The sequence below is a fragment of the Globicephala melas genome, chromosome 16, assembly GCF_963455315.2.
Source record: "Globicephala melas chromosome 16, mGloMel1.2, whole genome shotgun sequence".
NCBI classification, from domain to species: Eukaryota; Metazoa; Chordata; class Mammalia; order Artiodactyla; family Delphinidae; genus Globicephala; species Globicephala melas.
The window spans coordinates 8,908,692-8,927,920 of NC_083329.1; the positions used below are offsets into that span (position 1 = coordinate 8,908,692).

The window sequence follows — 19,229 nt, forward strand, 5'->3', positions numbered from 1 at the left end:
AAGTCAGCATTTACAATTTTATACAAAACTTATTGTTCCCCTTCATTATATATGGATGTCGGCATTTATTCTGCTACTTCTATCCAGTTATTTTCATTAAAAACATGCTTCTTAGCAGACTCACAGATATAGGGAACAAAGTAGTGGTTACCAGTGGGGAGAGAGAAGTGGGGAGGGGCAATATACAGGTAGGGGCGTAAGAGGTACAAACTGTTATGTATGAAATAAGCTACACAATGTGGGGAATATAGCCAATATTTCATAATAACTATAGATGGAGTATAACCTTAAAAAATTATAAATCACTCTGTCATATACCTGTAACATATAATACTGTGCATCAACTAAACTTCAACAAAAGTTTTTTAAAAAATCATAAAACAACAAGTCAGCATTTACAGGCATTAGAAGTACTAATGCCACGCCCCTCGGCAAGGCTGCAGTGAGGACAGAGACGCTCCTCCGATTGAGTCCCGGCTGCCCTGTCTCCTTGTGGAAGGGGCTGCAACAGAATGGGCTTGAGCAGCAAGGAAGCAGCCCCTCAGCCACGCCTCACCAGCCTCTCTGTGCCTTTTCCTGAGCACACCGCCTGGCATCTCCTATGATGGTTCTCTTGGCATGGAGTTATCACCATGTCAATTTAAAACAAGCGGCTACCTGTTACGCGATCCTGAGAAGCTGTGGAAAGACCCAGAAGGAAAAAAAAAAGATACTGATGACCTCCAGGGGAAAATAGTCTCATCTACTAGGTTAGCAAAATGTAAAGGGTCTCCTTAGAAATGTCCGTGTACTTAGTGCAAACTGAGAAAAGTCTGAAGGTGCTGAGAGAATTCCTGTGGTAGGTTAAAGAAGGCCACAGATTCTCGGACATGCCTCTCGTCGCGAGGTGGGTCCCCTCCCTTGAACCTGGGTGGGCTCTCTGACAGTCTGACCAGCAGAGTATGGCAGAAGCGATGCTGTGCCTTAAGACACTGGCAGCTTCCACTTCCTGTCTCTGGGAACCGTGGCTTGCTCGTGGCACCCTGAGCCACCCCGTGAGAGGTCTGATTACCTGGAGAGACCTTGGGAATGTGAAGAGGCCCTGAGACTGCCTGGAAAGGAAGAGGGCCCCTGGCTGAGCCCTCCGGGGCTCCACCAGGACCCCAGGCATTGGAGTGCAGCTGTCCTGGACTCTCCAAACCAGCCACTAGGTGACCCTGCTCAGTTTTATGTGGAGTGGAAGACTCTCCCAGCCAAGCGCTGCCCCACAAAACCGTGACAGACAACTAAGTGGTTGGTTTTTTTGTTTGTTTGTTTGTTTTTTGCAGTACGCGGGCCTCTCACTGTTTTGGCCTCTCCCGTTGCGGAGCACAGGCTCCGGATGCACAGGCTCAGCGGCCATGGCTCACGGGCTAGCTGCTCCGGGGCATGTGGGATCTTCCCGGACGGGGGCATGAACCCGTGTCCCCTGCATCGGCAGGCGGACTCTCAACCACTGCGCCACCAGGGAAGCCCTGTATGCATACTTTTTAAAAAGCCTGTTTCTGTTTTCCACTTCTCTCCAAATGTCACATTGTTTATATGCCACCTTGAAAGATGCAATGAGTGACGTGCATATGAAAAGACCCTTTTAAAATATTACCATCATCTTGAGTCACAGAGACAAAGAACAAGAGTCCTGCCAGAAAGAGATGTGAGCGATGTTTGCATTGAGAGGAGCTGAAGGCGCATTCTACCTTCCTTGTCTGATGTCTGAGGCCTGCTGGACCCTCACTCTCACCTTAGCGAAGAACAATTCTCATATGTTTCCTGTTGTAACAAAGAATCTGCACTTTCCAAGTCTGAGCGCCAGTGCTGTAGACGAGCACCACTTTCCATGTTCAAAATGATCCTGACACATCCCCACCCAGATAAATCCCGGAGTAACGCAGGGTTAGCAAATTCTGACACAGAGACAGCGCAGAGCTCTTCCTTCACAGTTCTTCCTTCATCTGGTTCCAACTTGTTCCACAGGACCCTGGGTCTACCCAAATTCTGTCTCTTTAGGTTCCTGGCATAAAGTTACATACTGGATACAAAGGTGAGATTGCTCCTTCCCCAAGTCAGGCTGGGAACTGGGAAGTTCAACTCTGAAGTCCCCCTGGGGGTAGAGCACTGGCCCTAGGGACTCTTCTGGAGGGACAGGGCAGAGAGAAGCTGAGTGGCCAGACCTGGCGTCTCCAGCTGAGACTGTCTGGTGCTGGGGTCCGACAGCGGTGAGTGCTCCAGAGAGGCCCCCGAGCAGATGCAAGACTCTGGGATTCCAGGATGACGGAAACCCCCGTGGGACAACGGCAAATTTTACTTCCTTCCTCCTGTTGGCAAATCTCATTCCTACTTTTGTTCACTGCAGAAGGGAGAGGCCCGTGTGAGAGATCAACTCTCCCCTGCAGCCGGGCAGAGACCGCTCGCCAACACTGACTCACCCCACTCAGCAAATGCCCTCAACCTGCTTCTCTTCACCCATCTCCTCTACTGCTCCAGGCCCGCTGCAGTTTGTAGAGTCTATTCCAGGCCAAAAATTAATAGAAAGCCCGGGAGGTGGATAAACTTGCATAGCCTTTCCCCAAATTCTCATGCACCTTATCTCTGAACACCCATAGTTTGCCCCATGGGAAGTTTCTCTGAGCCCCTGGCTGTTAAGAATCTTCCCAGTGTTGCCAGAATACCACCTTTCTTGCACCAGTTATAATGTGCATTATTACATTCTACACTGACCTTCTGTATACCTGTGTCACCCCATTTTGTGAGATCTTCTGCAAAAGAGAGACCCTGTCCTGTCTTTTTCCTCTGTTTCCTCAACATCTAGCAGAGTTGAGCTCATGGCGTGCTTGAGTGGAGGCATGCGTGCACACATGAACATATGTATGCATGTGTGAGTACCAAAGAAAGCATACCCAGAGAAAAATGTTCTCCCTACAGAGTGTTCCATTCAAGCAGACATTTAAGTAGACTAAGTACCCTGCTTTGATACCCCTGTAACATGCGTCTATGACGGGCAGCTTTGCCAGTAATGTCCATACTTGCAAAATGTGCAGAGCAGACATTTGATGGTTGGTCCGCTGTCTAGGGGGCTTCTGTGCATAAGAGAAGAAAACGTGAGAAGTTTGTCCACCTACCAGTCAAATGCCAGTCTCTTTCCATCACTATATCCCGACCCTAAATGTGCCAGGTCTTTGCCTCTGTATTTGGTGGCTCCTCCTTGCCCTGGGGACTCAGCTCTGCCACTAGATCACAAGGAGTGACAGGCAGGAAGGAGCGTTCCAGATACAGGAAGCTGTCCATCCCCTGGTCTTCTGCTTTGTCTGGTTGCAGTGGGACCAGCAGAATCATGGTCTGGTTTGCCTGGCACCATCTGCACACCAGGCTAATACAGGAAGTTGTTATTTAAAGATAAGGGAAACCACAATTAACACCCTCCCTCCATAATCTGATAGAGTCTTGGAACTGCTGAGTTGTTTCTGCATTAGCCTACGGAAAGGTAAGATGATCTTCAGCCTGATTCTCCAAGTGAGTTCAGGCATCATCCCAGCTACAAGCCTAGGCAGGTACTTCCGGCTTCATGGGAAGAGGGCAGGTTTCCTGAGCACGGATTTAGCAGTGCCTCTAGTGGTGACAGAGGGACAACAAAAAAACCCAACTCATCCTACAGCAGAAAGCCAAGGAGGCGAGGGTAATTTGAAGCTAGGAAGGGGTCATTTTAAAAAGAAAACACTTGGGCTTCCCTGGTGGCACAGTGGTTGAGAGTCCGCCTGCCGATGCAGTGGACACGGATTCGTGCCCCGGTCTGGGAAGATCCCACATGCCGCAGAGCGGCTGGGCCCGAGAGCCATGGCCGCTGAGCCTGTGCGTCGCAATGGGAGAGGCCACAGCAGTGAGAGGCCCGTGTACCGCAAAAAAAAAAAAAAAGAAAAAGGAAAACACTTGAACGCAAATCTGTCGAGATAGAAAGTTGACTAGTGGTTGCCAGGGGATTAACTATAAGTGACCATGAGAGATCTTTTCGGGGAAATATTCCAAAACTGAATTGTGAATTATACAATTCAGCAAATTTATTAAAACTCATTGAATTGCATGTCTAAAACAGGCAAATTTTATGGTAGGTAAAGTATATCCTATGGCCCAGGGCTTCTTGATTCACTTACAGTGCTATCTTAGCTATTTTTTTTTTCATTCCACAAATATTTATTGAGTGCCTTCTGTGTGTCACAGACCATGCTGGGACTGTGAAAATAGCAATAAATAAGATTTTAAAAGTTCCTGGTCTCTTGGAGCTTGCATTCTAATGGGAGGAGTGAGATAGTAATAAAGATAACTACAGATCGCTATAAGACAGTAATTCTTAACCCACATGGTAGGACCACCTGGAGGGCATCCAAACATCCCAATGTCCAGGCCACACCCTATCAGACTCTCTTGGGTAGGATCTTAATAGCAAGACAGGCAGCCAAAGGAGAATTCTCAAAGCCTCCTTTCAGACTGAGAAGGTGGTGTTGCACAGTGGTCTGCGTTAATCGGTGAGGGAAGGGCTAGGGAAGACCCTCCTTCTTGTGCCCTGGTGTCTGTTACCTCAACTCACCTCCGTGGGACAGATTCCACTGGGGAGGGGGAGTCCTCCTTGGTGGGCCTGAAATTCTGGTGGGAAAAAATAAAAAACACATGCAGGCAGGAATATTGTCATCCTGGCCTAGATTCTGAGGTCTGATTAGATCACCCTTTTGGGACTTGACCTTCCCCAGATAATAATCTGTTCCCCCTCAGTCAGAAAAAAAGAATTAGAGACCCTGCTTCTGACACCTCCATGTGACCAAGCACTCCCCAGAGGTCTAAATGGAAACAGGCCTCGCCTTATCCATAGGTTCCACTGTTCTGGGTGGACCTCCCACAGAGGCTCCCAAAGTGGACCTGTTTATTCCTAAGTAACTATTTGTAACAACTCTGCTTGAGCCAGCATCTCCTCAATCCTCATGCCAAGAGGAAGCAGACAGGAAGCTGGAAACTGGATTGATTTTTTAATTGTAATTTTATTGGAGTATAATTGATTTACAATGTTGTGTTAGTTTCAGGTGTACAGCAAAGTGGTCCAGTTATACATATACATACAATTGTTCTTTTTTAGATTCTTTTCTCATATAGATTATCCCAGAATATTGAGTAGAGCTCCCTGTGCTATACAGTAGGTCCTTGGTGGTTATCTATCTATAGATATATAGATATAGATATCGATATCTATATCTATATATACCTATATATAGATATATAGATATATAGATAGATCTATCTATATAGTAGTGTGTGTATGTTCATCCCAAGCTCCTGATTTATCCCTCTCCCTCTTGCTCCTGCTTTGGTAAACATAAGTTTGTTTTCAATATCTGTAAGTCTGGGAAACTGGATGTTAGAAACAGGTTGGTGCACAGCAGGTGAATCCTGACCACAAGTCCTCTGGGCTGACTCCATGGGGGTCCGTGTGGAGGCTGTGTGTCATCTGATTCCTCACGGGGCCAACCAGCTGCCTTTCGCACTTTTCTGTGTGTGGGATTCACCTGGGGAGCTTGTTGAATTGCAGATTGTGACTCAGTTGATCTGGGACAAGGCCTGAAATGCTTCATTTCTAACCTGCTCCCAGGTTATACCACTGCTGCTGGCCCCCTGGCCACACTTGGAGTAGCACCTCGTGCTGAGGAGTCCCACACACTGAGTTGCAACTTTGTTCCTCTTGGACCAGCAGCATTGGCCTCCCCTGGGAAGTTGTTAGAGGTGCAGATCTTTAGGTTCCACCCTAAAGATCTACCGAATCTCTGCATTTTAATAAGATCTCCCCGGAGGGTTATATGCACATTCATGTTGGAGAAGCATTGACCTAGAAGACCTGTCCAGGAGGCTGGCCTGCCCAGAGCCAACGGCTTTGTAATGGGAACTATGATTTTAAGGCACACAGCTGCTCATATAAAGTCTGGATATAATGCAATGTTAGAAAGGAGCACCATTCTCGTAACCAAGGGGGCTATCTCCATAGGGAATCTTAGCCCAGGAGTAGGGGGATGGCTGGTGGGGCTTTGCAGAGCCACCTTTCAGTGAGTGGCAAGGTCCACCAGAGGGAGCCAGAGCCTAGGAGGTGACTGAAGGGACAGACGTGGCAGGGGGGAGGAGAAGCCCGGACTTCTTGTGTACGACTTGCACACACAAACACACACACAACGCAAACACACACATGTACACATACTCCTTGATAGCCATTATAATAACAAATTGGAAAATGTACTTAAAGAAAAAGAGGTAGAAAGTGAACATTAAAGTTAATAAGATGAGGGTAGGAAGTTAAGAAAGTTCAAAAGAAAAACGTTTTTAGAGAATAATATAAGAGAACTCATAAATATATATGCAATATAATATAGTAGAGTATCATTCCTACCTAGGATAGGAAATGATTTCTTAAACAAGTCATGAAAAGCACTAACCATCAAGGAAAAGACATAAATTGGAGTGTAGCTGGCATAAAAGTAAGAAAGGAGAGAGGCCAGTCTAGAATAGGAGCAGATATTTGCAACATAGGTTACTGGCAAAGGGCTTATATCAAGAATATGTAAAGAAGTTGTACATATCAATAAGAAAAAAAAATTAGAAAAAATAGACGAAAGACTTGTTGAATAGACATTTCACTAAGGGTAATCTCAACGGGCAATAGAAAAAGTGTTCAACCTCATTTGTAATCAGAAAGTGCAAATTAAAGCCACAGTGAGATATCACAAGACACCCATTAGTGTTGGCAAGAGGGAATTCTCATACTTTACTGGTGGAATGGTGAATTGTAGGGACACTTTGGAATAGAGCTGAGAATTCTCTAGGAAATCAAAGCTACACGTATCCTAGGGCTCAGCAATTCCACTCTTAGGTATGCACCTGACAGAATAAGTGCAAGGAAACATGACAAGAATGTGCCCCAAATTTTTAAAAAAACAGCCTAAATGTAAACAACAGAAGACTGATTAATAAATGAGTCTTCTCTTTGAAGAGAAGGTGGCTTCTCTTTGTTGCAGAGCACAGGCTGTAGTTGCTCGGGCTTCAGTAGTTATGGCACATGGGCTCAGTAGTTTTGGCTCACGGGCTCTAGAGTGCAGGCTCAGTAGTTGTGGTGCACGGGCTTAGTTGCTCCACAGCGTGTGGGATTTTCCCAGACCAGGACTCGAACCCATGTCCCCTGCATTGGCAGGCGGATTCTTAACCACTGTACCACCAGGGAAATCCTATTCTGTGAAGGTGTTTTTGGACGAGATTAACATTTAAATCAGCATACTTTGAGTAAAGCAGATTGGCCATTGCTCCATAATGATGGTGGGCCTCATCCAATCAGGCCTGAAGAGAACAAAGACTTATGTCCCCTGAACAAGAGGAAATTCCACCAGTGGACTTGAATTTCCACATGGGCTCTCCCTGGGTCTCCAGCCTGCTGGACCACCCTGCAGGTTTTGGATATTCCAGCCCACACTCATGTATGTTAATTCCTTAAAATAAATTTCTCTCTGTCTCCAGATCCCACCCCAAACCTATCATTGCCATGGTGACATCACTTCTGGGCAGAGTGGCAGGGTGTCCTTTCTCACTCTCCTTTTCCCTGATGCCTGGAGGAGCTGAGTCCTGACAGTGCCACCCTTTTCTACCTGGACCTGCTGGGACAAGGCCATAGCTTCTCCATCTCAATACCTGGAGGTAACCAGGCTGCTGGTACATGGCCAGCCCTAGAATATCCCCCATCAGCCCACAGTCCACTGCTGATGTCTCTGTGAATTTCCTTCTAGTCTTTTTTCCTCCTGCATATTTGTATATTGACAGCATCCGGATCATACTCTATATATAAAGTTTTGTATTCTGTCTCTTTAAAATATCACATTACATCATGAGCATATTATTGGAAATTTGACAAAGACTTGATTTTTTGATAGGCCCATAATATTCTATCATGTATCATTCATTGGTTGTTCCACAAATATTTGTTGAGTGCTTGCAATGTGCCAGGTGTTGTGTGGCTTGTGCAAGCAGTTGACTGTAGGACAAATGTGTGAGTCAATGAATACAGGGCAGGAGGCTCAGAGGCACTTGTTGCTATTTCCAGGTTCACAGCTGTTCCAGGTAACTGAACTTGCCCAGGTAAGAGGAGCACCAATGTATTTTGGGTGGCTGGCATCGGTACGAGCACTGGACCGAGCTCTAAATATCCCCATTTGGGGATGTTTCCTGGTAGAAGCAAAGGAAAGCTTTAGGACCAGTACTTGTCAGAGACAACTTCTTCCATAAGCTGCTTCTTTACTTTTTAAACTTATGTTTTCAATAGGTAATATGCTTACATTGTTCTAATATTCAAGACGAAATAATAATGTACACAGTGAAAAGGCTCATTCCCACCTCTTCCTCATCTGCCAGGTACCCACCTCTGGTAACCATTTTTATCATTTTTTTGGTATGTATTATTCTAGAGTTTCTTTATGCAAATACAAGTTTCCTTTCCAGCACAAAAAAGTCATCTACAATTTATATACTTTTGCACCTTGCTTTTTGCACGAACAATATTTCTCAGCGATATTTCCAAATAACTAAAGATCTTTTTATTACTTCTATAGTCCTATTACTCCTATATAGTATTCCATTATATGGTCAACCATAACTCTCTAGCCAATCACCTGTTAATGGACATTTGAGTTTCCCATTAGGTTTGTCATCTCACACAAGGCTGCACTGACAAACTTGTGTATATTTTATTTTATACATGTAATTGTTGGGTCAAAGGGTAAACACACTTGTAACTTTTGGTATATATTGCTTAATTACTTTCTACAGGATTGTGCCAATATACATTCCCAGCAGCAACACTCTTGACCCCACTTTTGGGCAGGAACCCAAGATGATTGCTTATTAGGTCAACAGGCTGAACATCTGCTCTATACTAGATCCCATGATAAACAGCCCCAGTGCAAAGAACAAGATGCTATTGGCACCTGCTTTTGAGCAGAGGGAGAGACAGACCTATTTATTGGACAAGCAAGTCAATACGTGACAAAGCACTATAGCATGATACAGGAAGTGCTGTGAGAATGTGGGCCAAGGGATAATTTATTCTGCAAGGAAATCTTCAGAGGAAGCAATAGTTAAGCTGGGCCCTGAAAGATAAGCAAGTTGTCTAGGGGGAGAGAGGTATTTGAGACAGCGGGGAGCATGTCTAGAAGCTGATTCCAAGAACCATAGATAGAGTTCATGGATGGAGCACGAGGAACTAAGATTGGAGCTAAGATTGGAGAGGCAAGCCAACACCAGGGAGAGACTTTAGCTGATGAGCCTTCATCCTGAAAGAACTGAGCAGTCTTTATGGGCACATAAGTGGCAGTGACGTGGTCAGATCATCTCCCAGCCACACTCTCTGCCCACTCTATTCCTCTAGACTCCAACACGCCAGGAGCGTGGTAGTGTGCATCCATTTCACCCCGAGGGGTCATTTGTTGCCTAAACTCAGACCTCACAATATCTCCACGTAGGCCAGTTATGATGCAAGAAGTTTGTGACTGTCCCTTGGGTTCCCATTAAAACTGTCTTACAAAGAAACTCCAGGCACTGACACCTCCCATCTTAGCCTATTGCCAGAGTATGATCAGAGAATGGGAGAATGGCTGTCAGAAGACTGGAAAACAGAGGGCTAGAGATTCAAGGGCCCAAGAAAGGATGACTACAGAGGGGAAGTCAAATAAGCATGGAACACCAGTCCAGGTATTCAATATAAGCGATTCCTTTCAGGATAAAGACTCCCTGTGCTGCCAGGGGGATCCATGTTCTGCTTCACCATTGGGGTGAGTATGACCTGTGCTTCTGGTCTATTCCTTCCCACGCATGTCAGAACCAGGCCAAGTGGAGGAGCCCACTCTAAGGCTGTAGAAACCCTGGTCACAGTGACCCTACCCTGACTAATGTAGAATCACCCTTTGGAGATTTCCCATTCCAAAGGGGAAACTAGGAGGACCCTTTCCGAGTTCTAATACACCTCTCTGCCTTCCAGGATATGGACCAAATTCTGCAAATCAGACCCACGCGTTGCCCCCGGAAAATACTCCCCCTTGGAAAAAGAGATCCTAGTAAGTGCTGTGAAATTTATACACAGGGAAGCCCCATGGAAGCCAGGCAGTTAGGCTAGGGGAGCCAGAGGTTCAGAAACCACCAGCAATAGAGATGTAAGTCTCCCAAACAGCAGACTGGAGTTGGCCACTACTTGGCCGTTGTGAGCTAGTGGCCTCCACACCTGCATAGCCAAAGCAAAATACTGTCTAATTTCGAAGTCCCAAGTAGGAATATAACTACAAGTGATAACAAGTCACGGAAGCTGCCTTTTCTCAAGCCCTTTTCTTGCACTAGTTGCTTTCATGTATATCTTATGGAGACCGCACAGGGGCCTGTAAGATCAATAAAATTCTTTCAAATTCATAGTAGGTAAGAAGGAGAGTCAGGAGTTGAACCCAGGCTCATCTAACCCCAAAGATCTGTGCTCTTTCTCACTACCCAGGGGCTCGGGCACCCTCAGCGATGGAGGGTGAAGGTGCCACTAGGTAGTTGTTCCTGTGGGTCCCCCCTACTCCTGTCCCGTTGAGATTTTAACCATCCCTTTCCCGTTGTCAGCGTCTAGGTGGTGTTCACACCATAGCATCCAGGAGGTTTCTGACTTATAAGCAAGAAGAAGAACGGAAAATGCTCAAGGAACTACAGGTGCTGTCTTCAGACTATAAAAGGGCGGTGGAATATAGGAAGCAACTCACCCCTCCTTGTGCCACCTGTGGACCCCTAGAAAAAATATGGACGGCGAAGGTGATGGTGCCCCCAGAGGAGTTCAAAATGCCACAGCGGGAGAGGCTGAACGTCAGCAAGCACATAGAACGAATGCAGCTCGCTCGAGCCCTGAGGAATAAGCAGCCTCTACCCTACATTGAAAGATTTAGGAGCTCTTTGCTTCTGTCTGGAGGGGGCCTGGGCCTCCCGGCAAGGGACAAACCTGGGGAAGGCAAGGATGACCGAGACGCCGATCCCTGCGACTATGCCCATCAAGAGAAGAGAGATGAGGCAGAGAGCAAAACCACGAAAAGACAGGAAATAAAAATGAACGTAATTTTCAAGTCAGAAGAACCAAAAAAATGTGTGACGTACCATCCAAATGATCTAAAACCATTCCTCCCTCCAAAAAAAGCAGAAAGATCCACTGCTGGCTTAACGAACAGAAATCTTTTGCACCTGGCCGAATTCCCTGGAGACCTAATGCTGCTGAGTCAGGATTTTATATCACGGGGAATCCACCCCAGTGACGTGTCAAAGGCCAGCTGCCTGGAAGAAGGCAGCGCCTGGAAAGAGTACATGCACACAGCTGCTTCCCACCATTATTAAAGGTTTATTTATTCCCCATGGAAACCGAGTGCCCTGGTCCTTATTACTCCTGCAGCTCTGCCCCAGGTGGCTTCCCTCTTTCTCTTTTTTTCTTTCTTTTCTTTTCTTAGCTTTAAAAAAATTTTATTTAAAAAGTTTTAAATTTTATTTATTTATTTTTAATGTTTTTAAAATTTATTTATTTTATTTACTTATTTTTGGCTGGGTTGGGTCTTCGTTGCTGTGCACAGGCTTTCTGCATTTGCAGCGAGTGGGGGCTACTCTTCTTTGAGGTGCGCAGGCTTCTCATTGCAGTGGCTTCTCTTGTTGCTGAGCACGGGCTCTAGGCGCTTGGGCTTCTGTAGTTGTGGCACGTGGGCTCAGTAATTGTGCCTTGTGGGCTCTAGAGTGCAGGCTCAGTAGTTGTGGTGCACGGGCTTAGTTGTTCCACGGCATGTGGAATCTTCCCGGACCAGGGCTCGAACCCATGTCCCCTGCACTGGCAGGCGGATTCTTAACCACTGCGCCACCAGGGAAGCCCCCAGATTTTTATTTTATGTTGGAGTAGAGTTGATTAACAATGTGTTAGTTTCAGGTGTACAGCAGAGTGATTCAGTTATACGTATACATGTATCTATTCTTTTTCAAATTCTTTTCCCATTTAGGTTATTACAGAGTATTGAGCAGAGTTCCCTGTGCTATACAGTAGGTCCTTGTTGGTTATCTATTTTAAATATAGCAGTGTGTACATGTCAATCTCAAACTCCTTAACTATCCATCCCCCCCACCCTTCCCCCCCGGTAACCATAAGTTCTTTCTCTCAGTCCGTGAGTCTATTTCTGTTTGGTGGCTTCCCTCCTTTTCTCCTTACAGGACCCGATCTCCAGGGCGTCCTCAAGGTAAGACCTAGCTGCTGAGGCTTCCTGGTGTCAGGCAGCTGTTGGCTGTCAGCTGCTCCCCCGACCCCAAGCAGCCCAGGCCTTCGCAGGATGCAGACTCCTCTTTTTCATCTGCTCCCACGGGACCTGCATCAGGTACCTGCTTCGGTTAAGCAAGTCACCCCAAAATTTAACAGCTTACACCAACTTTCATTAATTTAGGTTATAATTCTAATTGTGGGTCAGCAATTTGGGCTGGTCTCAGCTGAGTTCCTCCTGTGTCTGCAGTCAACGGCGGGTCATTTGGGTGGTCCTCTTTCTCGGGGGAGAGCTATCAGCTGGGTCAGTGGGAGTGATGGGTTACATCTTTCCTCTTCCAGCAGCTGTAGCAGGCCAGCCCCAGGCTTGTTCACGGGGCTGCTGCAGGAGCCGAGAGAGCAAGCAAAAGTCTGCAAGGACTCTTGAAGCCAAGACCAGAACCGGCACACCACCACTTTGCCACACTCTGTTGGCCAAAGCAAGATACACAGCCAGGTCCAGATGCAAGGGTGTGTAAATGGACTTCACCTCTTGTTGGGGGGAGGTGGAAAGTCGTACTGCAAAAGCTCAGGGAGGCTGGTACAGACAGGACTGTGGCTGCAGTCAGTCTGCCCCAGAGCCCCTGGGGCTGGAGCTGGGACCAGCCTGTAGCCCAGATCGGGGGAAAGAACCCTGCTCAGGAAAGAGGCTGCCCACGCCTAAAGGCTAGAGGTCTGTTCCATGCTCCCCACTTCTTGCCTAGACATGCAGCTTCTACCTTGGAAGGCAGAGCCAGCCTGTTCCCGGCCTGATCTCTGCCGCCTTCCTCTTCTGCACAGCCACGTGACTTACACCCTCCCCATCAAGTCAAGTGCAGGCACGGGACACGCAAGGCTGTAGCAGGCACAATTCCTTTGGATGTGTCAGGAGGATAATCCAAGGTCTCTGCGGTCAGTTATTGCTACTCCCATGAAGGCCCTGCCTTGGCCCCAAGGTGGCAGATCTGGGAGATATTTCAGTGTTTGAGAAGATGGCACATTCGTTTCTTGTCTGCATCTGAAACCCAGAAGGATCCCCCGGTTAATCACACGCTGTCCTCGGCAACTCTGCACAGTTGGAAAGACACTGAGCTTGCCCACAGGTACAGCTTCCGGGGACAAGGCCAGCATTCTTTCTAGATCGTTCCTCTCCGTGGATTTTTCGCAATTGGCTCTTTCAGAACCACAGCTCTCCTCCAAGCAGAGGGGGAGTCATGGGCGGGAGGCTGACCCTCTCCCATTTTCCAGGAGAACTCCATTGGCCATAGCCACAGGTTAAGAGAAAGTATTGTATCGGTAGCAGCTATTGCCAAGAGAGCGATTTAGGGAGAGGTAGCATAATTCCAAAGTCATCAGTGGAAGAATCAGTATAAACCAAAGGGATGCTCGAACTTTTCAACTGGGGCAAAGTTGGAAATTAAGGAGAAGGAAAATATTATTTCCAATATTGATATAACTTCTCCAATGGCTATAAAATTGTGAATATCAAAGCAACACATGAAAACTCAAACTGGTTTGAAAACATTTTAAAGCTATTTAGCTGGATCCTAAACATTGCTCAAGATCAGCTCTGCAATGTGGTAGAAAGTTCTTTGCATGAGAAGCGAGACCAGTGCTCCTCTTAGAGATCTACCACCAACCAGCTGGGAAGTGTGGGTAAACCACAAGGCTCTCTGTGACTCAGCTTCCTCAGCAGTTAAATGAGCTCATCAACTAGAGCATCACCAAGGTCCAGTTCTGGGATTCATTTAACTAGCTGTTTGCAGTGGAGTTTGCATTGCTCACCATCTGCTTAGTGTCACAACCTAAGAACTGTGTTACAGCACCAGGTGGTGCTGGTCTGGAGACATTTTCACTAAGTCCAGTAGTCACCTCTGAGAATAGATCAGGGAAGGTGTTAACAACCTTGTTGATAGTGTCATTTTAATTACAACAAACATTAATTACTTGGAGCCATCCAGAAATAACCCACAGTTAACCATACAGGTTTGTGTATCTGTGTGCTATCTTCTAGGAAGTATATATGAAAATAAACTTAGATTTATTTATTATTAAAGGTTTCTGAAAAATCTCTGAATGAAGTATGGATTCCTTCTAACTGCTTACCTGGAGTTATATAAACACACCCAGATGATAATATTTGATAAAAAGATAAGTGACCTAAAGAGCCCTGCAAGAGCCTTAGGCTATGGTGAAATTTAATTAAAAATTTATTTTTTATTTTTTTAATTAAAAATATTTTTATTGAAGTATAGTTGATTTACAGTGTTTCAGGTGTACAGCAAAGTGATTCAGTTATATATTTACATATATGTATATATATGTATATATATTTATACTCTTTTTCAGATTCTTTTCCATTATAGGTTATTACAAGATATTGAATATAGTTCCCTGTGCTATACAGTGGGTCCTTGTTTATCTATTTTATATATAGTAGTATGTATCTGTTAAACTCAAGTTCCCAATTTATCTGTCCCCGCCGCTTCCCCTTTGGTGACCATAAGTTTATTTTCTATGTCTGGGAGTCTGTTTCTGTTTTGTAATAAGTACATTTGTATCATTTTTTATTTAGATTCCACATATAAGTGATAGCATATGATATTTGTCTGACTCACTTCACTTAGTATGATCATTTCTAGATCCATTCATGTTGCTGCAATGGTAATATTTCATTCTTCTTTTTAGCTCAGTAGTATTCCATTATATATTTATACCACATCTTCTTTATCCATTTCTCCATCGATGGACACCTAGGTTGCTTCCATATCTTGTTTATTATAAATAGCGCTGCTATGAATATTGGGGTGCATGTATCTTTTTGAGTTAGAGTTTTCATCTTTTCCAGATATACGCCCAGGAGAGGGATTGCTGGATCACATGGTAAGTCTATTTTTACTTTTTTTTTTTTTTTTTTTTTGCGGTACGCGAGCCTCTCACTGCTGTGGCCTCTCCCGTCGCGGAGCACAGGCTCCAGACGCGCAGGCCCAGCGACCACGGCTCACGGGCCCAGCCGCTCCGCGGCATGTGGGATCTTCCCGGACCGGGGCACGAACCCGCGTCCCCCGCATCGGCAGGCGGACTCTCAACCACTGCACCACCAGGGAAGCCCCATCATCATTATATTCTAAACATTTAATAATTTCTATTACCATTTTACCTCCCTCTCAAGAATTATTTTATTTTGGAGTTCATTTTCAAAGTTTACAAATAATTTAATACTTTTATTTTACTATTTAATTGCCTTGAAGTTATAAACATGGTGTATATGACATCTTTAATTACTGGATTTAAAAATTAATCTATGACACGATTAATTTTTGTGAATGTTCAACACGTCCTTGAAAAGACAGTTCATGAGTTCTAGGGTACGAGTCCTATATTCATCTTTTAGATCAAAATTTTAAATATTCACACTTTGTGGTAAAATCACCCACCACATTCATTTCTCCTTCTACCACGATCAGTTTTTGCTTTGCAGTTATGTTAAGTGTGCCATTTGTGATTGTTGTATCTTCTTAGTGGACTTTCTTCCACTATTTTTTAGTAACTATTTTAATTTTCATCCTTATTATTGATTTGTGCATTAAATATCTCATTCCTGAAACATACCATCTTGGCACACTGATGATTTGAACTGAAGGCACTTGAGAAACAGCAGATGCAGGAAGGGCTCTGATGGACGCATTTCTACCCACAAGCTGCCCACAAAATGTCCCATCAGAATGGCGCACCCGCTGGACCAGGCAGACAGGAAGGTCCTCACAGCAGCCTGGGATGGACACTGACAGGGGTCTGTGCTCACACACTGACCGCACTGACCTGTCCTTCCACTTGCCACCACCTGCATCTCCTAGCCCCGACCCGCGTTGCCTGAAGGTGATGAGAGTAGTGAGGAGGAGAGGGGAGGGGAGAGCCTAGTGATGGGGGCTGTCCTGCCCTGAAGTGTGAGGGGCAAAGGTGAGCAGGGGAGGAACAATAGGTCGAGGGCAGGGAAGCAGAGTGAGCAGAGCTGAAGAGGAGCTGGAGCAGAAAGGGGGACAGCAGGGGGAAGGACAGAATGAGACAGAGATACAGAATGAGGGAGAAGAAGACAGAGGTCTCCCTGAAGAAATGACGGCTTCTTTTCCCCTCCCAGCATCGGGAATCAGCGCTGCTCTCCCTCCTGCGGTCAAGGGCAGTCCCAGCGGCAGGGCTAGGCTCTCCCTGTCAGGACATCCTCAGCCCCTGGGGGGAGCTGCTGTTCCTGCTGTTCGTTCCCGAACTTGTGTTGCTGCCACGTCTCAATCCCTGGGGGCAGGTGCAGAGCACACCCACCTGTCCTGGGGCTTCCTCAGGGGCCCCCGTTTCCCCATTGGTCACCCCCTCCAGCTCAGGTCCAGCCAGGGTCCCCCCTCCAAGCACCCACACAGTCACAGCTCCAAGAACCCCTCCAAAGCGAAAACACGTCTGGTTCCCCTCATCCAGGTCTGGGCTGAGCCCTGGCTGCCCCGCAGTGCATCCCAGGGACATTGGCTTAAGGCAGGAGGGAGTGGGGAGGCAGGGAGACCCAAGAAAACATCTCAGAACAAAGACAGGGGAGCCCAGAGAATGTTTAAAAATCAAGGTGGTCTCAGCGCAGGGTCATGGCCATCCTGTTGGACCCCTCCTCCTGCAGCCCAGGGTGAGGGAGACATCTCGTTGGAGGAGAGTATCTTGCAGACTGTCTTCGCTGGCAACAAGCAAACTGCATAGAATCTCTAGATTGAACAGGAAGCAGAGAGAGAGGCCCAGGAGTAAGGGGCTCGGGGCCAGGCTTTACCTGTGCTGAGCAGCAAGGCCCAAGGGATGGCGCTGGACAGCTTCATCTTAGCAGGCCTGGCAGCAGCCTCAGGAATGAGCCTGGCCCTGGAGGCCTGGGGCTATATAGACACAGCCGCTGACACCTGATCTCCTCCCTCCCTCTGGAGGCCAGGCCAGCAGGGCTGCAGGAGCCTCGGGTTCTCTAGAGGGAGGGAGGCTGCCTGCTACTTACCCCTTGTCTTTCTAAGACACTTCTGTGTCCTTTCTCACCCAGACTGGGAAATAATGGGCCGTTTCTTCTCTTCCTCTCCTCTCCCTGTGGTCCTGGATGAAGGGCGGCAAGTTGCCCACCTGCCACGTGGAACTCTTGTTTGGGGAGCACCTCCTGCCTGGGGTTAAGTGACAGCACTTTTACCTCTAGTAACTTGCAGAAGCCTCACAACACTTTGGACAGGATGGGAACTGAGACCCAGAGAGATCAAGGGACTTGCCCAACGTCACAGGGTGACAGTGGCAGAAGCGGGATGAGGTCTGATCTCCTGGCTGCCTGGTCTCTCTGAGAGCCCTCCTTTGTCACTCAGGGCAAAGGCGCATAGACAGCCCCCAGTCTGCTCCAGGTGTGGGTCAGGATTGGTGGAGCAGCTGTAGTACATACCAGCCCGTGTGTGGTGTCTCCACAAGGATGACATGGGTACACACGTCAGAATTCCTTCTATATTTATGACACCAATACCATATGGCTCTGTCCAAGGAGTGTCACAGTTATAAGAACCCAGGGAAACTTCCTGTGGAAGACAGTCTAGCAGGTTCTCACCAGACTCCACAGGAGTTTCCATGTGGCCCAGCTTTCCACTAGGTATTTACCCGAGAAATGAAAATGTAAGTCCACACAGAAAAGTATGCATGAATATTCGTAGCAGGATTATTGTAAGAGACAAAGTGTGGAAACAACCCAAATGTCCAACCACTGATGAATGGGTAAATGAAACGTGATCTGTCCATACAATAGAAGTCATTCAGCCATAAAGAGAAATGGCAGCCCAACTGCCTTCGAAGGAGTATTAGCAACTACAAACCAAACAGAAACATGAGAGTCCGGTTCCCTGAAAAATAAACATCTCTGGATTTTACCAAATCTGTCAAAATTTCTTGTTGATCTAAAACCCTATAATTAATATCTAGTTTTTTTTAATTGTTATTTCTCCAATTGCCGGGGGAGTTGGTCTCTTTTTATGTTTCTAATGCAACTGCAGCTCTTTGGTGAAATGCCTGTTCATACATATCTTTGGGCCAGTTTTCTATTACTGTTGCATCACTCATCTTTTTCTTATGGATTGTAGAAACTTCCTGTCCTTTCCAATCCCTATGTCTTTTCATAGAGGCCCTAATGGGTTCACAGTGTGGAGAAACGTTCCATCCCAAGCAGAACCCAGGGAAGCTGCCTTGAGCCATCTGGTCACTCAAGCTCTCCTGGCTGATGAATGGGGGAGGAAGCACACTGGACAGCTTCTCCCTCTCAGGATACAATGAGAATTCTGCTTCAGTCGTTAAGCTCCCTGGTTATTACCAATATAAAATATAATATTTCCTCACAGTTCTCCTTCCGTCTAGAATATCCCTTTCCTAATCTTTCCCTGTTACCCCTCACAGCCACCTTTACTCAGAATACTACCCAGCCCTGGTCTGTGGAGAGGACGGATGAGCTCCCCAATGGATATAAATGCAAGAATTGAGTCAACACGGGAACCCTGGGGAAAAGGCGGTTCCTCATCTTACATCCCAGCCCAAGCACCTGCCTTCAACTCCAAAGTGTCAGGCTGGCTGTCCTCCCAGCAGTGTCCAAGCACGGCTGTGGCTGCCTGGGGAGAAAAAGTAAGCACGGTCCCTTTTCCAGGGAAATTCAAGGTTCCTAAAATCACAACGTCCTCTGGAGGAAATTTATGGGTTAACAGCAGTTTTTGAGGATTTTTGCCCCTCGGATTCTGTCCCCAAAGGTCACACCTGGTTTCTAAACAAGCCTGGTCTCCCCCCTTCTAAGCTCCTTCCCTGTGGACTGCTCCACGGCACATCTTACCTCTCCTTCTCCATGAGATGTACTAGTTGT

At 46.5% G+C, this 19,229-nt stretch overlaps 1 protein-coding gene across 12 annotated transcripts in view; it reads left to right on the forward strand.

Annotated features, from left to right (window-relative positions):
* The window catches only part of C16H10orf120 (chromosome 16 C10orf120 homolog), a 65,553-nt gene that overhangs the window by 36,032 nt on the left and 10,292 nt on the right, over positions 1–19,229 (forward strand). For 3 of the 12 annotated variants that reach the window (XM_060286641.2, XM_060286645.2, XM_060286644.2), the window contains exons 3-9: positions 7,552–9,854; positions 10,061–10,136; positions 10,675–12,114; positions 12,283–12,443; positions 12,668–12,835; positions 15,192–15,226; positions 18,776–18,997. In XM_060286641.2, coding sequence (XP_060142624.1) covers positions 9,655–9,854; positions 10,061–10,136; positions 10,675–11,430 — 1,032 coding nt within the window. In that variant the 5' untranslated portion in view covers positions 7,552–9,654 and the 3' untranslated portion in view covers positions 11,431–12,114; positions 12,283–12,443; positions 12,668–12,835; positions 15,192–15,226; positions 18,776–18,997. Of the gene's footprint in view, positions 1–7,551; positions 9,855–10,060; positions 10,137–10,674; positions 12,115–12,282; positions 12,444–12,667; positions 14,330–15,191; positions 15,227–18,775; positions 18,998–19,229 lie in introns of all 12 variants that reach the window. The other 9 variants (XM_060286647.2, XM_060286648.2, XM_060286642.2 and 6 more) reach the window with 8 other exon arrangements.